We start from the raw sequence: 26,333 nt of genomic DNA, 5'->3' as shown, positions 1-26,333 counted from the left end.
AGAAAGACAGATAGGTGGGTTCTAGATCAAAGTAAGCCTGAGAAAAAGGCAATAGTGCTAGTAAAAGTGGGAGGCAATAGGGATATGGCATGGATTGACTCAATAAAGGAAGCCATAGTCTTTAGTTTGCAAAAAGGGCTGTTAATGACTTTGAAGGTCATTAAATCATAGGGTCTCCATAAGTCACTACTGGTGTAGTAGAATATTGCCTCCTCACAAAGTCCTCCTGGGAAGGCAGGGGCAGTGGCAGGTGGTGTAGGAGTGGGATTCTCTTCTTGCTCACAGTTTCAAATTAACCCTTTCTTTGAACTCATGAATAGAGCTTAAAAAAGCAGAAAGAAATACAGAAAACATAATTTGTTATTTAGCACTTAGTTACTAAAATATTGGCTAATGTGCTTGTTTTCACACTCCCATGTACCTGTTTTGGTTGAAAAATGATTAGCTGGGGCACAGCAGGTTCTTCTCGCTCAAAGTTTGTTTGGGTTTTCTTGGGTCCGAAGGCATCATGCTGTGCCGAGTATACTTTTCTTCTAGCTAAGTTGTGCTTTATTTTCTCTAAGGTATCTCTAGATTCCACTAAGCACTCTGGCACTTTAAGCCAGTCCATATTGTTTTTTCTAGATGCTGCAAGACTTTTCAATCTGAGATCGCTCATCGATGTCATTAAGAAGTTCTGAAGGTCCTCTTTGGGTACCTCATGGAGACCCTTCATGGATGTTTTAAGCCATCTCTTTACAGCCTGTCTAGATGCTTCAGGACATATTTCATGAAGGTTTGCGAGGGAATCTTCAAGCCATTCCTTCACATCCTCTTTCAGTGCTTCAGGATCTTCTTTCTGGAGGTATTCCAGGGATTCTGAAAGCCATTCTTCAACATTTAGTCTGCATGCTTCCTGCTTAAGACTCTGTATGGATTCTTCAAGCCATTCCTGCACATCTGTTATGGATTCTTTAGGACCTTGCTTTCTAAGACTCGTTACAGATGCCTCAAGCCATTCTTTTAAATTTACTTTGGATGCATCGAGACCTTGCTGTTGGAGGTTCCTTAGAGATGCCTCAAGCCATTCTTTCACTTCATGTTTAGATGTTTCAGAGCATCTCCCATTGAGATTTTGCATGGATGTTTCAAGCCATTGTTCAAGGTTCTGTTGGGATATGTCAGCTCCTGCCTCTTCAAGAGTTTTCATTGATCCTTCAAGCCATTTTAGTACCTTTATTCTGGAGGCTGCCTCGTTAACACTTTTTATGGATTTTTCAAGCCATTCTTTCACACTGTGGTCACATGATTCAGGTTCTTCCTCTATAATGTTCATAATTGATGCCTTTAGGAAATCCTGCAAGTTCTGCCCAGGTACTTCTGGACCTCTTTCTTGGAAACTCTTTATGGATGCTTCAAGCCATTCCCTCAAATCCTTTCTTGATGCCTCAGGATATTCATCATCCACACGTTTTAAAGATTCTTCAAGCCATTCCTGCACATTCTGCCTGGATGCCAAAGGACCTTCATCTATGAGGCTTTTTAAGGATTCTTGAAGCCAGTTTGCCACATTCAGTCTAGATTTTTCATGATTTTCCATGATACTTTGATCCTGCACAGTTATATGAGATGCACCTGTGCTTCCTTTCTTGAGGCCTTTTATAGATGCTACAGAACCATTCTGTAGGGGGGTTTCCATGGATGGTCTAGGCAATCCCTGTACATCCTGTTTTGATACTTCTTGCAGGCTTTTCAAAGATTCCTCAAGCCATTCTTGCACACTTAAACAATATGTTTCAGGCCCTTCCTCTTGGAGATTTTTAATGGAAGTTTCAAGCCATATCTTCACATCCTGCCTGAATGTTTCAAGACCTGTGTCTTGAAGATTCCTGATGGATTCACTAAGCCACTCCTGCAGGCTCTTTTGGGGTACTTCAGAAGCTTGCTCTTTAAGACTTTTAAGTGATTCTTGAAGCCATTGATGCACATTCTCCCTGGATGATTTAGAGCCTCTTGCTTTGAGATTCTCCAGGGATTCTTGAAGCCATCCGGTCTTTATACACTGTTTGGAACATGGAGGCACTGGCACCACCTCCTCACAATTTGCTTCCATATTCATTTTGGATGCTTCATAATTTTGCTGTTGAAGGTCTTGTATGCTTTTCATGGATGCTTCAAGCCATTCCTCGATGTTCATATGGGATGTGTCAGGCCCTTCTTCTTTGAGGTAACTTATGGATACTTCAAGCCATTCTTTCACATCCTGTCTGGAAGTTTCGGAACATTCCTTCTCAAGATTGTTAAAGGATTTTGTAAGCCATTCTTCCAAACTTTGTGTTGATGCTTCAGACCCTTTCTGTTTGAGTCTGTCCATGGATTCTTGAAGCCATCCCAGTACATTTTCTTCGGCTGATTTAGAATCTCTTTTTTTGAGCATTTCTATGGAAGCTTCAAGCCATCCCTTGCTTAGATTATTTTGGGGTACCACTTTAGGACTCTGCTTTTCAAGACTTTCATGTTCTTTCTGTATGTTTTCTGTGTCATCTTCAGTTTTTTTATCATTACTACTTTTTTGCCATATGTACACGTAACTTTTTTTGCCTGTTCTGTTCATTTGTGATCCTACATGATCCACATCTATTTCACACATCCATGACCCATGATAGTCCTTCAACTCCTCTACCTGTCTATAGAAATAAAATATTAAGGTACAGAACTGTTGCAATAACTTGAACAAAATAATCAACCTTAATAAGATCTACTTTAAATTGAAGACTGAGTTGTATCTCATTATGAAAGCACATTTGTAGTCTGTGTTATGAACATTTGCGGAGAGAGCCAGGTCTACCCAGCAATCTCTGTTATTATCATACAAAAGAGTTTGCAGCACAGATCTGCTGACAGAAGTTTTTCTGCAAGTGGTGAGTCATAAAATGGGGGATTGTCTACATAACAAAGGTGGAGGTCAGAAGCAGCTAAGACCTAAAGCCATTTAAGCTTAAAACTATGCCTGGAATAGATAGGGCTCCAAAAAGGTAATGCTCGCTTACAGCCGGAACATATACCACAGTTATCAAACCAACTAAGAAATCCTGATGGCAAGTCTTTGAGTCAAAATCTGACTCAAAGTCTTTGGAACCTAGTCCTGAGTCCCAAGCCCGAGGTCTGAGTCCCTATTAAAAACAAGCTTTTTTCCCAGAAAAAAGGAGGGGTAGGTGGGTTCTGAGTCACAAGTCAATTCCAAGTCACTGGGAAAAAAGGGTCAAGTCTGAGCCAAGTCACTAGTGTGACTTACATCTGACTTGACAGTGAGTCCTGTGACTCAAGTCCCCACCCCTGCAAATAAGTATATGGTCATACCAGACTGTATCAGGTTCTCTGTAACACCTGGTATTCATTTTTAACAAAGTGAACTGAATGAAATTCTTCTGTATCTCTAATTTTATCACATATAAAATCAGGTACAGTGGTGCTTCGCTTAATGGCGATAATCCGTTCCAGGAAAATTGTCGTTAAGCGAAAACATTGTAAAGCGAAAATAAAAAGCCCATTGAAAAGCATTGAAAACCTTTCAATGCATTTCAATGGGCTTAAAACTCACCGTCCAGTGAAGATCCTCCATACGGCGGCCCTTTTCGCTGCCTGTATAGCGAGGAATCCGTCCCTAAACATAGCGGGGAGCCATTTTATTTACCCAGTGGCCATTTTGAAACCGCCAATCAGCTGTTGGAAAATCGTCGTTTTGTGAAGAATTGGTTCCCGAAGCAGGGAACCAATCATCGCAAAGTGAAATTCCCCCATTTAGACCATCGCTTTGCGACTGCAATTGCAATCGCAAAAAGATCATCGTAATGCAGATTCATTGTAATGCGGGGCAATCGTAAAGCGAGGCACCACTGTAGTACATTTGTTTTCATTAGTTACCAATACTTACAATGTGGCGCGTAGCTCAGAGTTCTTGAGATCATCTTGTAAGTGATTTATTTTCATCTGTAGTCTCTTAAAAGTCAAAACATGCATACGTTATACTGTAAATTGAAAATAAACACATTGCTGTGCCCATCTCACACATATTTAAAGCCTTTCAGGATTTGTCAAGTTCTAATGGAGAAAAAAAACCTTCTTTCAGTTTGCAATCACTTGTTATCCAAAAATGCAGGGATCACTTTTATAAAATTTTATAATGCAAATAAATTGTCTCAGGCTACTGCTGCTTCAAAAATCCTTATGTGGACAATTTCTTTATTTCTACAATTTAATACCAGGTTAGTTATCCACATTGGATTCTTACAGTTAGGCCTGTAACTATGTATTAGGAAAAAGCAGACTGTATTCTCGAAAAGCAGATTCGTTACAAATAAGGGCATCTCCAGAAATACTGTAATTCTAGGTGGAGCAAAGCCTTTTAATAAGACCTATAGATCTGACTGTAGTTTTTACCAGTATAAATGTAAAAACTTACCAAGTTTAAGGTTCCAGAAGAGGGGGAAGCAAGCACTCTCTCTTGCCCCCCCACATTGGACCCCCATGATCACAAACATTCTAGAAATACTGTAATCAAAGTCAGATCTACATGCCTTGTTCATTTCTTCTTGGATTCCCATTCTTTGCTGGCAATGCATATGACACATCCCTGTCCTGATTCCACTGTATGTCAGCCCTTAAGTTTGCATTTAACATTGCTGATCAAATTCAAAATGTTCAAAGAAATTGCAGATGTGATTTCTGGAGGATGTCACCCTTCAATTTCTGCCACTCCCTTTTTACTCATCAGAAGACACAAACCAAGCCCACCCTACATCCTGCTTTTAATCTTCCCTCCACTTTCTCTAAAGTCTATATTTTAGTTGTCTTGTTGCGTTCCTATTTATTTTTCTCTCTCTTTTTCCCCCTTCATGTAACTAAGACTTTCCATAGCTGTGCCGGTACGGTCAATTAGAAAAAAAAGAAAAGAAAAAATATGGTATTTATTATTTGCCCGAAGATAAATGAGTGCAACATCTGACAAAAATTCAATGAACCTACCCTAGTTGCAATTTTGTCTTTTATTGGGAATTATGGAAAGCATGGATCTGGTTGCGGACTCTATATTTTCTGTGTTCCATCTTGTAAGTCTTGCACTGTGGGAATGGTATCCTGACTGTGTACCAGAGCTTGGAGTCCTTAGTGGCACTAAGACCAAAACTTTCGTCTTGCCCTAGGCCATTTTCTCCTTGCTATATACCATTAAATAGCTGCTGACTAGAGATGGGGGCTTCATATTCGTAGATGAATATGAAGCTCACCGGCACAGATGGCCAGCCCAATTATCTCCTTCCGCCCCAAGAACCTGCCAGTCCACTCTGTGGCTAAGTGGGGAGACTCGTCCTCCCACCCCTTGCCAGAGTGGCTGGGCAAGCAGGAAGATGGGGCTGTAGCAGCAGGACTACGGCCATGATTTGCTCACTGACAAGGACACTGGCCAGGCACACCACACACCATGCCATAAGTGGACCAGTGGGTTCTGGCAGTGGGAGGTAATTGGGCTGGCCACCTGTGCTGGCAGGCTTCGTATTCATCTACAAATATAAAGCCCCCATCTCTACTTCTGATGTATGGCAATCCTATGAATTAGTCACCTCTAAAAGGTCCAAGCATTAACAGAGCTTAGATTGTGTAAAATCAAGTCCATGGCTTCTTTTATTGAGTGAATCCATCCCATGCTACATCTTCCTCTCTTTTTATTTATTTATTTATTTATTTATTTATTTATTTATTTATTTATTTATTTATTTATTTATTTATTTAAATTTATACCCCACCCATCTAGACCGAAGTTGACTCTGGGTGGCTAACAATAATAGATAAAATAAAACAATATAATAAAATTAAAAACAACAGTAGTAATATAGCTCAAGATAGGAAAAATATTCAAGTGATGACAGGAGGGAAAGCCTGCCTAAAGAGCAAGGTCTTCAGTTTGCTCTTGAAAACACCCAGCGAGGGAGCCAGACAGATCTCTGGGGGCAGACTGTTCCAAAGGCGAGGGGCCACTGCCGAGAAGGCCTGGTTTCTTGTTCTTTCTCTCTGGGTCTCCCTCAGTGAAGCTGCCCTTCCTGGCTAGAATGAGTGATTCGGGCAGATCTAGGTGGGAGCAGGCGTTCTGCTAGATATCGAGGTCCTAACCATTTAGGGCTTTATATGTCATCATTAACACTGTGAAATCAATGCAGAAATGAATAGGTAGCCAATGCAAGGCAGCCAGAGTGGGGGAAATATTTTCTCATCTCACTGAGAATTCTGGCCACTGCATTCTGCACCATTTGAAGCTTCCGCATAAGTCCCAAAGGTAGCCCCACGTAGAGCGCATTACAGTAGTCTACTCTCGAGACTACAAGAGCATGGACCAGAGTGGTGAGTTCCCCAACATCAAGATAGGGACACAGCTGGGCAATCCAACAGAGATGGAAATAGGTGGAGCGGACCACTGACACCACCTGGGTTTCCGTGGTGAGCGCTGGTTCCAGATGGACCCCCAAGCTGTGAACCTCACTCTTCACAGTGAGAGTCACTCCCCCAAAAGAGAGGGACTTTCCCAAACCAACAATGGAGGGGCCACCCATCCTCAGGACCTCCATCTTGTCCAGGTTCAGCCTCAGTCCATTTTCCTCCATCCATTGCAGTACAGCCTCCAGGCAGCGCTGAAGGGACAGAATGGCATCCACTGTGGTTGGAGAAAAGGAGATATAGAGCTGGGTGTCATCAGCGTACTGATGGCACAAAGCCCCACACCCCCTGATGACCCCACCCAGTGGCCTCATGTAGCTATTAAACAGCATTGGGGAGATAATCGAGCCCTGTGGAATCCCACAATTGACGCTCCATGGGGCCGATACACTCTCCCCAAGCTGTACTCTCTGATGACGGTCCTCCAAGAAGGATCGGAGCCAGACAAGTGCCAGACCACACAGCTTGGAGAGCCCCTCCAGGAGGATACAGTTGTCGACGGTATCGAAGGCGGCTGAGATATTGAGGAGGACCAACAAAAACATTTGGCCCCTCTTGGCCTCCCTCAGCAGGTAATCAAACAGGGTGATCAGTGCTGTTTCTGTACCATGTCACAGCCTGAAGCCCGAATGCAATGGATCCAGGGCATTGGTTTCATCCAAAAGAGCCTGAAGCTGGTCAGCCACCACCATCTCTACCACATTGCTGAGGAAAGAAACATTGGCGACGGGCCTATAATTGCCAATGTTGTCCACTGCCAAGCTCTGTTTCTTCCTTATGAGCCTAATGAGTGTCTCCTTGAGGGCAAGGGGAACCTTGCCCTCCTGGAGAGACCCATTAATTATTGCCGTGGCCCATTCAGTTGTTGTAGGCCTGGCTGCTTTGATTAGCCAGGCCGGGCAAGGGTGAAGGGAGGAGGTGGTGGCACAACAGCGATCAAGCGCTTTGTCCACCATATCTGGTGTCAAAGGCTGAAAGAGATCGAGTCTCATTGGGCAAGGAGCGCAGGATGTCGCTGCTTGATCTACTGTGTTCAAAAAAGGAGAGAGCTCCCAGAGGATGGCCTCCACTTTAGATTTTAAAAATGCTGCAAATTGGTCAGGTGAGATATTAGTAGGAGGCCCATCACTTAGACCAATTCCAGATAGATTGCAAACTATACGGAAAAGTTCCGCCTGCTGATTCGAAGCTTCACTTATCTGGACAGCGAAATGAGCTCGACTAGCAGCCCTCACCTTAGAAAGATAGTGGTTAGTCATGATCCTAACAGCTTTCCGATTATAATCTGGTGGGTTCCATCTCCAAATGCACTCCAGCTTTCTCATATTTTGCTTCACGGCTCGCAGCTCCTGGTTAAACCAGGGCGCTGGCCAAGCTCTGCAATGGAGAGGACGTTTAGGAGTGATCATGTCAATTGCCCTGGTGGCGACAGCAAGCCAGCCATCAACCAGAACCTCGAAGGGGGTGCCAATCAGATCAGCTGGAATCTCTCTCATGGAGTCCTGGAATCCTATAGGATCCAGTAGCTTTCAAGGGTGGACCATTAAAATAGGTCTCTGCTCCCTGTGGGGAGGGAGACCCACTGAGAGGTTGCATTTTTATTAGGTGGTGATCTGACCATGACAAGGGAACTGACACAAGATCAGTTACCATCAGACCACACTTGCTTCGCTCAGTGGAGAACACCAGGTCTAGCGTGTGACCACCCATATGGGTGGGGCCATTAACATGTTGGGACATGTCCAAGGAAACCATGGTTTCCAAGAACTCAAGAGCCAGACTGGAAACCTCCACCTCCGCATGGATGTTAAAATCACCCAAGACCAAAAGCCTCAGGGATTCCAACAGTGCTGCGGAGACAAAGTCCGCCAGCTCTGGTAAGGAACTGGCTGGGTCATGGGGAGCACGGTAACCCAGAAAAATCCCAATACCATCCCCGGCCCCAATCAACACGTGGAGGGCCTCCAGACGTGACTTCACCACCGTAGAGCGCCTAACAACCATCCAGTGTATTTCTATAAACAATGGCTACTCCCCCCGCCCCTCCAGTCTACCCTGGTGCTGCACTGCATAACCGGGAGGACAGGCAAGAGTCAGGGGAACTCCCTCTTCCCCTCCCATCCAAGTTTCGGTTATGCATGCCAGGTCTGCGTCCTCCTCCAGAATAAGGTCTTGGATAACCTGGGATTTGTTGGATACAGTCCTGGCATTCAACAGCACCAGATTTAGAGTGGACAGATGGCTGATCTGACTACCTCGAGACTGACGGTTGCTCACACTGCCAGAACAGTGAACAGACTTCAAACATCTGTTCACCATTCTTCTGAAATGAGTAGGAACTGTGCAATTGCCATATCTCCCTCTACCCGTAATCACTTGGATGTTCAAAGGACCCCCACGGGGGGAGGCAAGCCTTCCACTCCATGTCAAAGAAAAACAAAAGACCAAAAATGTACTAAATTAATAAAAGTATTTTTTTTCCTGCTGCCTTCAACTTTTCCCAGGGTTATTGTCTTTTCCAACAAGTCTTATCTTCTCATGATGTGCACAAAGTATGACAACCTGGTTATTCTCACTTCCAGAAAGACTTCATGCTTGGTTTAACCTAGCACAAACTTGCATTTGGAGGACAGCTTTATGGATATCATGGACCACCAAAAATACATGCGCGCATTGTCAAACTAGAGGCCAAAAGTGAACACAGATCTGCATTAAATGTTGATGACACCTTATATGTAACCAGATTTCAGTTCTTCTTGTAAGGTTTTGTTAGTGGTAGGAAAAGTTTTAAACATAGTATGTGACCCCTGAGAACTTGACTGAAACTGAAATCACTTTGTGGGCTGAGGCAGACTCCACACTCCTGCCATAGACCGATTTCCAGTATCTCCCTCTCTTTCTAGCACTCACCTGTGGACACATGAAGAAGGAAGATTGTTTTCTTCCTGTTTTCAGATATTAAGCATGAACTCTTCTGAACAAGGCATTGAAAAGGTTATGCTACATTTGGCCTTCATGATGCTTAATCACAGGTAGTTAAATTGCCATCAAAGGGAGAAACTATATCTCTGAGTATGAATATAGGTGATCTACCTCAAAATGTTTTTCTTGTTCTGTTAAAGCTGCTCTTAATTCAAGCATATGTAGTTGTTCCTGCAACATGAACAGAATACAACATTTTTAACAAGGTAAATACTGTATTATATCTATCATTCACATGAAATAAATCATTAGGAGGTTGTTGTTTTGCTTTAACAGTTCCATTCAAATAGGCAAGACATGGTTCCTCTCAGTTAGTATGTGTGATTGTATGTACATACATTTCTTTAAAAATGCTTTTTGTAATGCCTGTCAGGTCTCCAAGGCGAATTATTATTCATTTTAAGATCAATCAATCTTTAGAAAAATATAAAACAATAAAACAACAAAACTTCAGTGAAAAAAGCAGGCAACAACAACAATCATCTTTAGTAACCTAGAATACAGCCAACAAAATGCAAGAACTACCCAAACACATAAACCTGGCCAAACTAAATGAACAGAAAGATGAAAACATCAACAATGCAAGCCTGAAGCAGACATGCACAGGAGGGCACTCTGTAGTATATGTGCCACAAATAAGTGAGGCTGATCTTTAGTGACCAGCCTCACTGTTTCTGAGACTGTGAGCATTTCACTTGCAGGCTCTACAGACAATCTGAATACATATGGGAGTAGATGGATACCACTTTTGGCTTTTAGTGTTAAAACTAGGTCTCCAAATCACACACACAAATAAACTTGTAGCCAATGAGGCTCTTTAAGCAGAGGCAAAATATAATCCATGCTATAGGATCCTGGTAATATTTTGGTCACCATATCCACATATTATGCTGTTCCAACTTGGTAAAATGGATAACTACTCCCTTTTTCTGATCCAGCAATCTGTCCAGGGCTATGTCTAGATCAGTGCCCCCCAGAATTACTATTTCTTTTCAATTGTAAATGACAACTGCTTTTCTGTACTATCAGATTGCATTTTAGCTCTGTGTACATGTGTATACATTTCCGGTCTGTCCACCCCAAAGAATGTAGCATAATTTTTGAAGAGGGAGCCAATTGAAGTTCAGCATACTTTCATTATATCCTTCGCAGTGGGTACCATCTTCCATGACCCCATGTTTGGTTTATCTATTGACCTTTTAACTCTTCCTAAAACTCTTTTCCAGCGAGAATACTTAAAATATATATGAAATAGGGATGTAGAACTGTAATATCAGTCCTAAATTATAATATTATAATTTTATAACATTATTTTTTACAAAATCTTTTCCAGTCATGGTTATTTAAAAATCATTATAAGTGGACAATCTTAAAATATATTTGGTAAATTTTGTAAATTGTAAATATTACAATTCTTCTATAATTTTGAAATGATATCATAATTGAAAATTAACATAGTAGAAATATGGTGCTTGTTTCAGGAAAGGGAGGTATAATACTATACTAATGTAATTATCGAAACCCATTCTTAAAAAAAAAAAAAAACAGCAGAGAGAGAGAACAGAAGAATAGAGCTTTAAAAAAGGCATCCATCTCTGTGTATACCTGAGACACAATGCGGATGCTTTGTGAAACGTGAGCAGACCAAGTATGGGTTCTCCTCTAGCTTCCCTATACATGTCAGGGTGTAAGAAGAAATCAAGAATACATGGATTTGAAAGATTACAGAGCCAACTCTGTACTCGGTTACCAGGAAGCATTCCTGTTCAATAGTAATGTCAGACCTTTATGTCTGAATAAATACATTCAGGGAATATATATACCGTATATATATATTTGTGCAGTTGATGTTGCATACTTACTTAATAAATTTATCTCAGGTGATCTCAAAACAACTAAAAATTCGAATTAAGCAGAAATACTACTAATAGATTAGCAATAAGGGCAAAAAAGGAGAAATTTGTTCCAACATCCTCCTTGTCACAGGATACAGGCAGCACTAGCAGCAAGTGTAATTCATTCAATATGCACTCTCTGTCCCGTGCCTACTGACTAGCCTATTTGTACTTTCTTGGTTTTCTTTCCTCCTCCTTCCCTGCTTCTTGTTCCATTCAGTCTTAAGAACTCAAAAAAGTCACTTCTGTTTCCTTACATTTCAGTGGGTCCTTTGCATTGGTATTGTATGCAGCCCCTGTGCATCAAAATAACTGCCTTCGTTTTTGATTCATGTTCTTACACTGTACTGCAAATGAAAGTTAATTTGCTATTCCCGAATAAAGTATTTCCTTCCATTAGAGGTCTCATGTTTCAGTACCTTGAAAAAACCTCCCCCTTTTTCTTCCATCTTCTTTCCCCAGCATTGCAAGCATCTCTAACCAAAGAAAGAGTGTGACAAAGACAACAGTTCTGATCAGTACCGCCAATACACAGGAAGATAATCTATGCAGTCTAAGTTTGGGGGAAATAATTGTTCTTCATTCAAAAGGTGAAACTGCCATCAAAGACACAATGTAACAAACATAGTCCTTTTCAATAGTTTCACTTAATACTTGCAGTTGACAGACATCAAGTACCAAGTAATCAAGTGATGCACACCTGTGGCGTAGTGGATAGAGTGATGGACTCAGGAGGCCCGGCTTTGAATCCCCACTCAGCCATGGAAGCTCTCTGGGGGTGTGGCACTGGTAAGGCCACTCCTTAAATGTCTCACCTATCTTGAAAGCCCTATCAAGGTTGTTATAAGTGGGTTTCAACTTGACGGCACATAACAGCAACTAAGAAACAGGTCTCCCTTACACTATTTGCTTATTTACTTCTCACTTACCTGCTTATAGGCAGTTCCCATCAAAGCTTAGGTAACAACAAAATACAAATTAAATACATACTGCGTTGTCAAAAAAAGTCAAGGATAAAATATGAAACCATAAAACATTTGGGCAGCAATGAAATGTTTTTATGATTTATTTAAAATATTTCTACCCCACTTTTCTCCTTTAAAGGAACCAATGATATGTAGTTTAAAACCAGCTCTTAAATGTGTTGTTTTCTAAAAGTCTGATGGAATGGGAATGCTCCACGTTGCTTCCCATAAATGGCTAGAAAATGAATTGTGGATATCCAGAGGGAAAGAGATGACATAGAAGATAGACCTTTATTCCTGGTATTCAAAATATTTCAGTCAATATTCTCTGATTCTTCCATGCATGAAACTGTCAAGTGACTGGAAGGATGAAAGGAAAACTGGCCTTCTCCTTTAGTGTGTGGCTTGGCTTCCTTGTTTGGATGCTACCAGTATGGAGCCAATCCGGAAGATCCAGCATGCACATGCATGGAAGTTGCAAAGTCTCCAACTCCTGGCCTAGAGCTGGAGACTCCACCACTTGCAAATGACCATGAAACCCCCATTTTATCTGATTTTATTTCAAATGAGTCCATTGCAGACAGCTGATGAGAACCCTTCTTAAAACTGAATTCATTTCATTTTAGAATCTTCCCCCCCACACACACACACAAATCTCAGGCTTGAGTTACTGGGTCAGCAAATGGTCAGCAGTCGAACAAATGTGAAGGACAGAATATAATTGAGATCTTTGATAAATATTGCAACGAGGCCAGGAAATTGGCAGTGTCTTGGAGCAAAGAAAAAAGGCGTGCTGGATGATTTAAAGCACACTTCATATCATGGAAAGGATCAAAGGGGTTTTGTGGAAGTGAGGATGGATTGAAGTGTTACAACTAATTAATCATTATAGCACAGTGACTACAAAATTCACTAATTACTGTCACTCAGCACAGCATTTCAGCAGGGAAAGCAATCTTTTGTTTCTAAACCCTTATAATACAGATAATTCTCCTCCAATTTATTAAGACTAAAGCTAATTTCCATTGTCTCCAATTCCTCATGGGGCAGAAATGCAAGGCAGTGAATATTTTTGTGGCTTATTAGCATGAATCATGCAACTACCCATGTAGCTTGAAACACAGGCTGTTTAGATGATGTAGCCCTACCTTCATCATTACCTTGCATAAGGTTTGAGATATTTCTCAAACACCCTACCTTTTCTCAGGCTTGCACTAGATGCCACCAATGCATTTTGGAGGATGGGAAATGTTCACAAAACCGTGCAAATATTTGAATTTCCATGGTAGTAGGAAGAGATGGAGGTGGAGATGACACACAGTCTGATGAGGGAAACAGAGTACCAGTGAGGAAATAATGCAGATGAAATGAAAATACCAGTTTGGGGGGGGGGGAGCCAAGAACGGCTGATACATACATCTCTTCTCCAATCTGATAGCATTTTTGCCACCTTTTACCTGCTCAGGTGGGAGATTAAGTCTGGATTTGGCCAGAGGGAGGTTTTAAAAAAGGGCTGGGTGAAAAGGAAGCTATGGGGAGGGGACTCCAATGTGAGCAGTTGTTTTTATGGGACTGTGACTGGTTTAAAAGCTAGCACTGCCTACCTGAGTGAAGAAGTGGAAATAGTTTTTAAAAAGTATTTCCTTTTGATGCTTTAGCTGATATTATTTGCTTGACTAGGTGTGAACATGTAGAATACCTCAAAAATGTGTAATGGAATGTAGATTGGTTGTTGTGGGGTTTTCAGGCTCTTTGGCCGTGTTCTGAAGGTTGTTCTTCATAATGTTTCGCCAGTCTCTGTGGCCGGCATCTTCAGAGGACAGAGAGACTGGCGAAATGTTAGAAAGAACAACCTTCAGAACACGGCCAAAGAGCTGAAAAACCCACAACAACCATTAGATCCCGGCCGTGAAAGCCTTCGGGAATGTAGATTCACTGAAGTGTGAAATAACTATGTCACAAGAATTTGAAGTTACTTTGCATGAAGTTTAGAAGTACAAACCTTCACAATGCAACATTATAGAAAATTAGTTCTGGAAACTGCCAGTTCTTTCAACCTGCATCAAATATAGGTTTTATCAAAGTATTGCCAGGCAAATAAGGGATACGATCCAGACAATCATAGCAAGAGTAGGCCAATTGATTTACATAGGACTGGGTTATGACAAACGTTAAGAGTCACTGGCTTCAGGGAACTAGCTGTAACTACTTCCCATTTGTAATGAACAACAATGAGAAATACAGAGCTGCCCCATAGAAGTCCAGTTTTTTGTTTATGCAGGTAAATGAAAAGGAAGGTATTGGACTGTTGAAGTTCTTTCTGGCCAAAAGAAATGTTTTCTGAAGGTTTCAAGAATATGCTCCCCTCCTGGAGACCTTTCTTATGCTTCAAGACAGCTTCCATCTGTTTTCCTGAGACTTGTACAGGAGAACTTCCCAACTCACAGTACCGCCCAAAATGCAGCCACCACTGGGCCATTTCCATATTTAATACCTTTGGATAGCTGAATAATTCATGCTCCAAACAATGCCCAGATGCTGCGTGGCTTAGACGATGACAGCTGACAGAAGCAGAGGTCAGAGCAGAATCATGATGCAGCATTCCATGGTGAGCCATAGTATTCCTCAGACAGTCTTGATGCTTGGCAAGGTGACAGCCATGAAATCTAGAAACACAGAGCTGGAAGAAAAATAAACAATATGCATTGTTAAAATAAATGGAATACTGTGGATTCTAGCACCATTGAGTGCAGTGTCATACCTGTTAATAACTTTCTTAGCAGGAAGCAAGCCTAAGCAGGTAGAACTCTTAACCCAGAATAAAAAAATCAGACTAGTAAAATATTTATTTATTTTTATTTATTTGATTTATACCCCACCCATCTGGTCTAAAAGACCACTCTATAAAATAATGAACATTTTCTGCTCACAGTAACTTAGCTCTGCCACTTATCAGGAAAGTTGTACAGCTGGAGGTTATGGATAGCAAGTTGTGAACTAGAGCTTTGATTGATGGGGGGTATTAGTATTTTCTTCCATTTACTTCAAAGTAGTCTACATGACATTCTCAAATCATTCTTATGGATTAATTAGAAGAGCGGATTATTTGACAGCTGATGGTGTGCCATTGTCCCAGCAGGAGCTTTTCTTACTCCTGTGATTGGAAAATTGGATTGTTTTCTCTTATGATTGGTCTTCAGGCCATAAGGGCATTCTTCCTTTGTATGTCTGATTTCTCAGACATGGATGATAGTCCCAGTCATCTTTCTAGAAGATCAAAATAACAACTCAAATTATTGTTTATCTATAGAAGCCTTGTGGAGCAGTGGTTAAACTGCAGTACTGCAGCCCAAACTCAGCTCATGGCCCAGGTTCAAACTTAGGTAGTCGGCTTGACATTCAGTCAGTCTTCCATCCTTCCAAGGTCAGTAAATTAAGCACCCAATTTGCTGGTGGGGAGCAATATGTAGCTTGCACAATTAAACTGTAAACTGCTGAGAGGGTGTTTTAAGAACTATGGGGGTTTAAGCACTATGCTTTTATGGTTTTTTGAATGCATAGTTTGGCACTAAGGCAACTGCTTAGCATCAAAAATAAATCTGTATTATACTGCTTAAGACATTTGGGGATCTTGAGACTTCAAGCATTCAGAATATAACTGAATACTTACCCCACTGCTGCTAAATTCAGTGGCAAAAATGTCAATGGCAAATGGCTGCTAGTTAAGGAGTTGGTACTGTTATTTCTTACGATATGCCAAATTGTGCAGCTTGTTGTTGTTTAGTCATTTAGTTGTGTCTGACTCTTCGTGACCCCATGGACCTGAGCACTCAGGGTTGATTTCCTTCAAAATGAATTGGTTTGTTCCCCTTGCAGTCCAGGGGACTCTCAAGAGCCTCCTCCAGCACCACAATTCAAAGGCATCAATTCTTCAGCGGTCAGCTTTCTTTATGGTCCAGCTCTCACTTCCATACATCATGGCAGGAAAAACCATAGCTTTGACTATGCAGACTTTTGTTGGCAAGGTAATGTCTCTGCTTTTTAAGATGCTGTCTAGGTTTGTCATCACTTTTCTCCCAAAAAGCAGGCATCTTTTAATTTTGTGGCTGCTGTCACCATCTGCAGTGATCATGGAGCCCAAGAAAGTAAAATTTGTCACTGCCTCCATATCTTTGTGCAGTTAGGGTACAACTAATACGGACCCTGACTTCTTAATGTTCAACAAATTTGTGCTGAGATTTAACATTGTTGAATTTGTGCTGGCACATGTAATTAGTGACATTCTGACTCTTATCTTTGTATTGGTTGGGCTCTGTTTATGGAACAAGGTATATTCAGAAAATGAATATGTGCAGGTTTAGGCTGAGCCAAAATTTGAGAGCGACAGTAGTTTTATGTAGCCACTGTTGTTCTCTTCCAGTTTGAAACTGAAAGCAAAGAAGCTGTCCTTGTATTTGGTACACACTGAAGACAAGTTCTGGTCAAGAAGCTGAGATGGTTAGTGGCAATGTAGGTCTTGCTTCAAAACTAGCTAGAGCACTTAACTTTTACTGATAATTTATTTGTGTTTAGATAACACCCAACTAAAACTGACACTGCAAAAAAAACCTTGCAATGTTTTTTTTTGGTCTGGTTGTTAATTAAGGACAAAGAGCTGATATTTTAATTATATTCAAGTAGCCAAGATAAGCAATTAATTAGGATAAAAAACAAAATCAAATACATAGATATGAATATAAATAGAACTGCAGTTTTGACTACTTTCAACTCTTCACTCTCAGTTTATATACACTCTTTCCTCATTTAGATACAGGTTGATAGAGCACAGGAAGATTTTTCTAACATCTCTAAGTTGATGTTCAAACACTGGATTTTTACATGTTATTCTTCTTGGATTCATTTTTTCCCTCTGGATCTTCTCATTAGCCATGTTAAATTCATGGCTTCTGATAGCACACCTGCTTGTCAGTAATCCCAATTTAAAAAGGAGACCCTAATTTTAGTTGGAAATTGTGATGTGCAAGAACTCTAGCCATTCCTATGAAAATAGCTAGAGTTGTTCTTAATCTGTGTTTTGTCTTGGGTTTTGTTGTTACTGTGAAAAGTCCAGAAGGTATGCGGGATAACAAACAAACAAAAACAAAACTTTTTTTCATCGAGATGGCCTTCTTTCCTGCCTTGTGTTTCTAAATTTGGGCCTTGGCTCTAGTCCCTTTTTCTAAAAGAATCGAAAAGATATTGTTGGGCTTTTTTACTTTTCCTTTGGAGTTTTCCTGTTGCTTTGGTTTTTCTCCTTTTTCTGTTGGGATCTGGAACTTGAGTCATGGCAACTAGACTGCTTTCTTGTTAGGTTGAAATGTTTTGCTACTCATCCAAGGAGCTTCTTCAGTTACCTTCAGACTGAAGAAACTGCTTGGATAACTAGTGAAATATTTCAACCCAACAAGAAAGCAGACCAGTTGCCATGATTCAACTTCCACATCATCTCACCTGGATGACTGAGAATATGCACAGATTTCTATTGGAATGTGCATGTTGGGTTTCCCCTTTTGTCTTCTAGCTATGACTATCTCTTTCCCAATACAATTCTTGGGTTGTTTTTTTTTTACTGTTTTATGAATATTATTTTACTTTGGATTTTTACAGAACAATAACATTTGCCCCAGGGCATTTTTTGAAATGGGATTATTTCCATGAATGAAGTGGTTATCTGAAAACCCATTAAGACTTCCTTGTTAGAATAATAACTATTGGATTTCTGTTCACTTAAAGACTAAAATGGTATGTTGCTGGAATGGCTGGAACTCTAAAATGATTTTTAAAATAGCTAAGAAATGATTCATTTTGATTTTCAAGTTTATATTGAAATGTCAATTAATGCATTGTCTTTGTTCTTAAAGCTGTGTTGGAAAATGTGTTCTTGATAACCGCACTTCAATATTTCATTTTATAACTCACTGCTATTTTTGCACATTCTTTGCAGCTTGCCCGTTTCCTTGGTGCATTACTTTTATGTTTTAACCATTTACTCAAACTATCTTTAATTCTGCAGTATTTCTCCACAATTTCCCATTATGCCTTTTTTGTATGTTGCTTTACCAAGTTACAAATTGCTTTTATTTTGCAGTGGGTATTTGCATCCAATTTTATCCATTTATTCACATATGCAGCAAATTCAGAGAGTACAGTTAAATGGAAAGAAGAAATGTTGAGTCCATTAGTTTGCGTTGTGTGTGTTTATGGCCTTTAGTATGGAGGAAAGGATACTTAGCTGTGTCCTGCATGTGCCCCTGTCCCCATTGCTAGGGACATCTACCCCATCCCCCATCTGCCACTGCCACTAGTGCTGCCCTGCTGAAATTTAGTAGCAACTGACATCCCCCCCCCAAGCTTCCTTTCTCTTTGGCAAGGGAATTTCTTTGACAGCAACAGAATACTTTGTGAATGATTCTCAGGAGTGGCAGCAATGCAGCCCCTACACCACTGGGAAGTTAACCACCCATATATGAGCTACTGGTGTACATTAGATTTATTTTATTATTTTATTTGTTCGATTTATATCCCGCCCATCTGGTATATTCTACCACTCTGGGCGGCTTACAGAATATCAAAAACAGTTTTTAAAAAAACATAAAAACATTAGATACAACAATAACAAATAGTGCAGGAATAAATAAATAATAAATAGCAAAGCAAAGAAATCAGTAGTTGACAGGAGGGAAGGCCTGGATGTACATCCATGTTTTCAGTTGGCATTTGAAAGTATCCAGCGTTGGGGCCTCGCAAATTTCTGGAGGAAGGTTGTTCCAAAGGCGAGGAGCCACCGCCGAGAAGGCCCGGCTTCTGTCTTTTCCCTCTGGGCCTCCCTCGGCGTCAGGCTCCTCAGCCTCACCTCCTGACTCATGAGGGTGATCCAATTAGATCTTGGTGGGAGCAGGCGCTCCACCAAGTATCGAGGTCCTAAACCGTTTAGGGCCTTATAGGTAAGCATTAGAACTTTGAAGTCAATGCGAAACGGATGGGCAGCCAGTGCAGTTTGGCCAGAACAGGAGAAATATGTTGGTGTTTTCTCACTCCAGTAAGGAGTCTGGCCGCTGCATTCTGCACCACCTGAAGTTTCCGCATCAGCCTCAAAGGTAGCCCCATGTAGAGCGTGTTACAGTGGTCTAGTCTTGAGATTACGAGTGCATGTACCAAGGTAGTGAGCGCCCCCATGTCAAGGTAGGGTCGCAGCCGGGCAATCTGCCAAAGGTGGAAAAAGGCGGTGCAGACTACAGACACCACTTGGGTTTCCATGGTGAGCATCGGGTCCAGGTGTACCCCTAGGCTGCGAGCCCCATTCTTAGCAGCCGGGGTCACCCCCCCAAATGTGAGAGAGCCACCCAGGCCACCAACCCCAAGGGCGCCCCCCTCAGAACTTCCATCTTGTCCGGGTTCAGCCTCAGCTCACTTTCCTGCATCCACTGTAGTACGGCCACCAGGCAGCGCTGGAGGGACAGGAAGGCATCACCTGCAGTTGGTGAAAAGGAGATGTAAAGCTGGGTGTCATCAGCATACTGATGACACAAGGCTCCATACCCCCTGATGACCCCACCCAGCAGTCTCATATAGATGTTAAATGGCTTTGGGGAGATAATCGACCCCTGTGGGACCCCACAATTGAGGCTTCACGGGGCTGAGACACTCTCCCCAAGCTGTGCTCTCTGGGGTCTGTCCTCCAGGAAGGAACGGATCCAGGCTGACGCCAAGCCACCAATTCCCAACTCAGAGAGCCTCCCCAGGAGGGTACCATGGTCAACGGTATCAAAGGCCGAGATGTCGAGGAGGACCAACAGAGACACTTTGCCCCTGTCAGCCTCCCTCAACAGGTCATTGTACAGGGCGATCAATGCCATTTCTGTACCGTGGCGTTGCCTGAAGCCCGACTGGAATGGATCCAGGGCATCTGTCTCATCCAAGTGGGCCTGAAGCTGATCAGCAACTACCCTCTCGACCACTTTGCTCATGAAAGGAACATTGGCGATGGGCCTATAATTGCCAATCTCGTCCGCCACCATATTAAGTTTCTTTTTAATGGGCCTAATGAGTGTCTCCTTGAGGGCAGATGGAAACCTGCCCTCAAGGAAAGCCTCACTCTAGCCTTCTCCTTATACACTTCAGTGCTCGGAGGTCCTGGTTAAACCAGGGCACTGGCCGAGCCCTACGATGCAAAGGGCGTTTAGGCGTGATTGTGTCTATGGCCCTGGTGGCAGCGGTGGACCAGCTGTCAACCAGAGCCTCGACAGGAGTGCTAGCCAGGTCAGCCATAACACCTTTCATGGCATCCTGAAATCCAACAGGATCCAGTAGCCTTCGAGGGCAGACCATAACAATAGGTCCCTGCTCCCTGCGAGGGGGGGCACTGTGAGGTTACATTTTATTAGGTGGTGATCTGACCATGATAAGGGGACTGACACAAGGTCTGTCACCACCAGATCACATTTGCTCCAACTGGAGGAAAAGACCAGGTCCAGTGTGTGACCACCCACGTGGGTGGGGCTGTTGACATGTTGGGACATGTTCAAGGAAGCCATGGTTTCCAAGAACTCAAGAGCTGACCCAGATGCCTCTGCTCCTGCATGCATGTTGAAATCACCCAAGACCAAAAGCCTCAGGGATCCCAATAGTGCCGCGGAGATAAAATTGGTCAACTCCGGAAGGGAAGTGGCTGGATCAGGGGGAGAGCGTGGTAACCCAGCAAAATCCCAATACCATCCCTGGCCCCAATACCATCCCTGGCCCCAATCAACATGGAGTGCCTCTAGACCTGGCTTTACCACCAGGGAGCGTCTAGTAACCTCCAAGTTGGATTTATAAACAATGGCTACTCCCCCCCACGCCCCTCCAGTCTGCCCTGGTGTTGGACAGCATAACCGGACAGACAGACAAGAGCCAGGGGAGGACCCCCCTTCCCGCTGATCCATGTCTCGGTTATGCATGCCAGGTCTGCATTCACCTCCAGGATAAGATCGTGAATCACCTGGGGCTTGTTGGCTACAGACCTGGCGTTCAACAGTACCAGAGTTAGAGTGGAGGGCTGGCTGGGCTGGCTACCTCGATACTGAGGGTTGGTCACAGTCTCAGAACAACAGACAGCCTTCAAACATCTGTTCGTTGTTCTTCTGACACGAGTAGGGACTGTGCCAATGCTATATCTCCCTCTACCCATGATCACCGGGATGTTAAAAGGCCCCTCGCTGGGCAAACAGGCCTTCCACTCCATATCAATGGAAAAGAAAAGAAAGTAAAGAACAGAACCCTAAATAATACTATAACTTAAAAGAAAAGTGCAGGACAAATACAAACAGAAAAACAAATACAATATTATACAGTATTATAATTAAAATCTCAATTCAAAGAGCCACATATATAAAATTAAATTAAAAAAAACACCAAGAAGTTACCCCACACACACATATAGCCCAAATCTGTCCTCCTCCACCTCTTAATCTTGTCCTTTTAAGTTTTACTGTTCTTGATGTTATTGGACCTATTTTCAAAGTTGTTAAAGTTGATGTTATTATTGATTTCAGATGTTGAAGAAGATTAAGTGAAAGCATAACTCTAATTTCAAAATGTCACTATATTTAAGGTATTCCACAACCAATTTCAGTTTCTTGGTAAGCTCTATAGTAATTTTTGGGGAAAGTTATTTTGGTAGCAGCAGAGGGCTACAATTCCTAGAATTCTCTGATCTGCATAATGCTGGCTATACATTCTGGGAGCTGTAGTCCACAAAAGTAGATTTTTCAAATGGGTAAATATTATGATTCACCAGAGATGTCTCTAACAATTAATCAACCATAAACCAACATATGGGAAAAGCAGAGGAGAGCAGGAAAACAGGAAGACCAAATATGAGATGGACAGATTCAGTAAAAGAAGCCAGAACCTTGAGTTTGCAAGATCTAAGCAGGGTTGTTAACAACAGGTAATTTCAGAGGTTGCTGCTTCATAGGGTTGCTGCAAATTGGAAGAAGAGTGGAGGCACACAAGAGCAACAACAAGGACAATATTTTATGCGGCCTTCAAGCAATCATAATTTTCTCTCCAACCTCCTCCTGCTGATCCTTGATTGCCTGTGGCTTCTTGATCTTCATTCCACCATCCATCTTCATCTTCTCCAATGGTCTTTTCGTACATCGCTGTGGGTACTGCAGCCTGAGACATATAATAATAAGTGAGAAAACTGCAGGCTGGGGTAAGGGGAAATGAATTCTGCAGTGTTTTTTAAGAAGTTTCTGAGGGTTCCAAACAATTATGGGGAAATGTCTCATGTGTTCTCTCTGTTCATTTGCAACTGTTCCATAGCACCAGTTACATCCCTTTCCAAGATCAATAACACAAAATACTGAAAACTGGGCACAGAGATACCAAGAAATAAATCCTGCTATTCTTGCACTGTATTGCAGCTGCCTCTTTAAGTTATATCCACCAGAGGGAAATCCATGAGTTATATTTCCCACACTCCTAGGAAGATGTAAAGTTGCCTCGTATTGATTGGATCATTACGCAGTCTAACACAGTCTCATTTTGCGGCACCTATTTAAACACAAGTCTTTTTCTGCTTTACCTGGAGATCCCAGGGAGTGAATTTGACACCTCTCTTATTCAAAGAAGATGCACTGTTACTGAGCTGCAGCTGCTTCTTTTGCTGCTTTAACCACAAGAAATGTGAATGTTCAAGGAGCAAGACCTAACAGAGGTCTTCAAGGGAAAATGGAAAGTTATAGAAAAATAATTTGTGTACCATCAAGTCAATTCTGACTTATAGTGGCTTTCTTTGGGGCTTTCTAAGTAGAGAGTACTCAGAAGTGGTTTACTATTTCCTTCTTGGGGTATCTTGGGACTGCAATTTGCCCAAGGCCACACAAGCCAGCTCTTCTGGAATGCACGGTGGGAAGTAAAGCTTCCAGTGTATTCGCGAAGGCTTTCACAGCCGGGATCTAATGGTTGTTGTGGGTTTTTTGGGCTCTTTGGCCGTTGTTCTTCCTAAGGTTGTTCTTCCTAACATTTCGCCAGTCTCTGTGGCTGGCATCTTCAGAGGACAGGACTAGCACTCTGTGCTCTGGACTCAGAGTGCTACTTCTGTTCTCTGAAGATGCCGGCCACAGAGACTGGTGAAACGTTAGGAAGAGCAACATTCAGAACACGGCCAAAGAGCCTGAAAAACCCACAACAACCAAAAGCTTCCAGTCTCTGCCTCCACAGCCAGATACCTAACTCATTGAGCTAGCTAGCCAGCAAGTAGAGCCAGAATTTGCTGATCAAGTACAGAGGAGCAGATCCTTTTGGTTCTCCTGTCAGTGTTTTCACAAACGTAAGCACTATGAACCTAATGTACTTTCTAATGTATCTCCAGAAGAGGGAGCTAAATAGAAATGAATGTGATACATATGTGGGGTGGGGGACACCCACAGAGACACACACATTCACACACATGTATATACACATTAAAAAGGAAATTATTATTATCTAAAACACCTCTTACCTTCTGATCTGTTCTCTAAATTGCTTGTTTTCTCTCAATAGCTGCTGGTTCTCCCCAACTAGTTTGATAATCATATTGCTAAGAAACTTCTTCTCACTTTTGAGCCTTTCTGCAGCTAACAACAGGTCTGAAACCACCATCCTTCTACAAAACACCAGAACAACATGAACACATGTAGAGAGTGCTTAGATTTTTAAAAAATGCATCATCAAATCATATTTCCACATATTGTTGTGACTAACAGCCTTTTTAACTTCAGCACTAACAGGACAACCCAAAATAGTGATGAGTTCCCAAATCTTAGTCAACAGAGGAGTTTGGTTGGTAGAGGACTCTGTCAGCTAGCAAAAAGGATTGTGCCTCATCCTAACACTTATAGCTGATGCCTCTTTGTGTTAGGATTGCATTGCCCTTGGGCAGGTACAGTATGCATCTAATAATATATAATTATGTGCCACCAATTTGATTCCAAATTATCACCACCTCTTTCAGGTCTTCTAGGTACAATGAATCCACAGGTGGTTTATCAGTCTTTTCCCCCCATTACTTATGTTTACACTTTAAACACAAGGACAGGAAAAGCTGGGGAACTGTGCAATATAGCAGAGACGTGTCAGCTGATTTGCACAGCATCTGGAAATGGAAATGAAACCTATCCTGCTGGATAACACAGTGATTTAGGTATCTGGCTGTGGAGTCAGAGATGGGGAATTTGATTTCCCACTGTACCTCCTTGATAGGGGCTGGACTTGATGATCCATAGGGCCCCTTCTAGCTCTGTAGTTCTAAGATGATGCTGATGATGATATGATGATTACCCTAAACTAAAGAATCATGTGTCAGATTTGCTAGAGTCCTGGGATCTTTAGAGTTCTTTCTGTGTGACCCACAATCTCTCGACTCAAATGTCTCCCACCTATATACTCACAGTAGCAGGCACAATAACTTAGAACACAAGTAAAATACTGTATGCTTCTAGATGCAGTGAAAGAGGGTTTCACCTAGCTCCTTGATCTTGAGTGTAAAGTCAAACATGAATCTACCTTAGCAAGTTGCCCTTTAAGCACCTCAGGCACTGGCCTTGTTTGTGAGGTAGCATGAGATCATAACAGTGCAAATAATACTAACAAACCTGATGCAAAACTCCCCTCCTCCCTACAGTAATATTTTCAGTGACTACATTGCAGCAGCTGGAAGCGCTACACCTTCCTTCCAGATGGAAACACAAAGCACAATGTTTGCCAGGGCAGGAGCTGAGTGCCTTCTTACTCTCCCAAATATTCCAGGTTCTCTTCGGTTAACCTTTGTCAAACATGAAGCTTAATAACCGTATTTCTCTCTAATGATCAAGAAGGCTTAGTATTATAAACAAAAAAGTCTTGGTTTTTTATTTCTACAGTGTAACACTACACATTTATATTTATTTATTCATTTGGATATCTCAGGAAGGGGTAAATAATATAATTGCACTTCTCTTCCTTTTTCTACCTCTTTTAAAAAGAAACAGATTCTAAGCTGTCTTTATACAATATAAGGAGTGAAAGAAAGGGACTTTTTCAGTGCTTCTAAATGTATGCATTTCCTCTTTATGGTATGTACTACTTCCATGAAAAGGAACTCTTTCCGACCATGTGTGTAGCTACAGAAAATAGAGAAGATTAAATTTTTGAAAATTAAAAATGGGAGGGAATTGAAGGCTTGGACTACTGAAGACATACAGAGAGAGGTGGCAAGAAGGGTGAGTAGAGGTCATTTTATCTGCCTGCCCAATTTATAATCTAGAGCTGGGGTCTTGAACCCCCGGTCCGTAGTCCAGTACCAGGCTGTGGCCATGGCAGGACCAGGCTGCGGAGACAGATTTCCTACCCCCCACGCACGCCCACACACATGCATGCCCATGTACACCCCACCCACTCATGTGCATCCCCGCCTACTGTGCACATGCCCCATAATTTCAACAATTGGTTTCCTTTCTAAGTTATATATTTTGCATAGTTTGGCTTTTACTTTTTCATTTTTAAGTTTTGAATTGTTCAAGTGTTTTAAGTTGCTATTGTCTGCAAGTAATTTGTTTATTTTCCCCCAGAAAAAAACTTCCATTTTGTAGTGCCAGGAGTTTTCTGGGGTTTTGCAGCTTGTAACCAAGTTCCATGGTTATTATAGTAACTGTGCTATACATGAGCTGGTTTATTCTCTTTAGCGTGGTGGTGGTGGTGGTTGCTACTTGCTGCTCCTATTGTTATTTTCCAGTTCCACCCTCCCATGAGTTTCCATAGATGAGCAGGGATTTGAGCCCAAGTCTCCTAATTTTTGATCCATCACCCTATCCACTACACCTCACTGAGTATCTGACACTTGTTTTACAAAATTCAGTGCACTCTGAAGTTTGTGAGCTGTGAACAATTACCTTTTCTGGGTGATCAGAGTAGATGGGAGAAAAAAAATAACATTGTGATATCAACTACTTAAAAAATTTAACATGTTATTTTAGTCTTC

General features: G+C 41.9%; 1 protein-coding gene across 1 annotated transcript in view; it reads right to left on the bottom strand.

Moving 5' to 3' along the window:
* LOC144583545 (uncharacterized) overlaps positions 1-19,539 on the bottom strand; it is a 30,830-nt gene extending 11,291 nt beyond the window's left edge. The window contains exon 1 of the mRNA XM_078377479.1: positions 422-19,539. Coding sequence (XP_078233605.1) covers positions 422-2,629 — 2,208 coding nt within the window. The 5' untranslated portion in view covers positions 2,630-19,539. The remainder of the gene's footprint in view (positions 1-421) is intronic.
* Between the last annotated feature and the right edge of the window lie 6,794 nt (positions 19,540-26,333).

This window comes from Pogona vitticeps, chromosome 6 (assembly GCF_051106095.1).
Source record: "Pogona vitticeps strain Pit_001003342236 chromosome 6, PviZW2.1, whole genome shotgun sequence".
In the NCBI taxonomy this organism is placed as follows: domain Eukaryota; kingdom Metazoa; phylum Chordata; class Lepidosauria; order Squamata; family Agamidae; genus Pogona; species Pogona vitticeps.
This window is presented reverse-complemented; position numbering and strand designations above follow the sequence as displayed.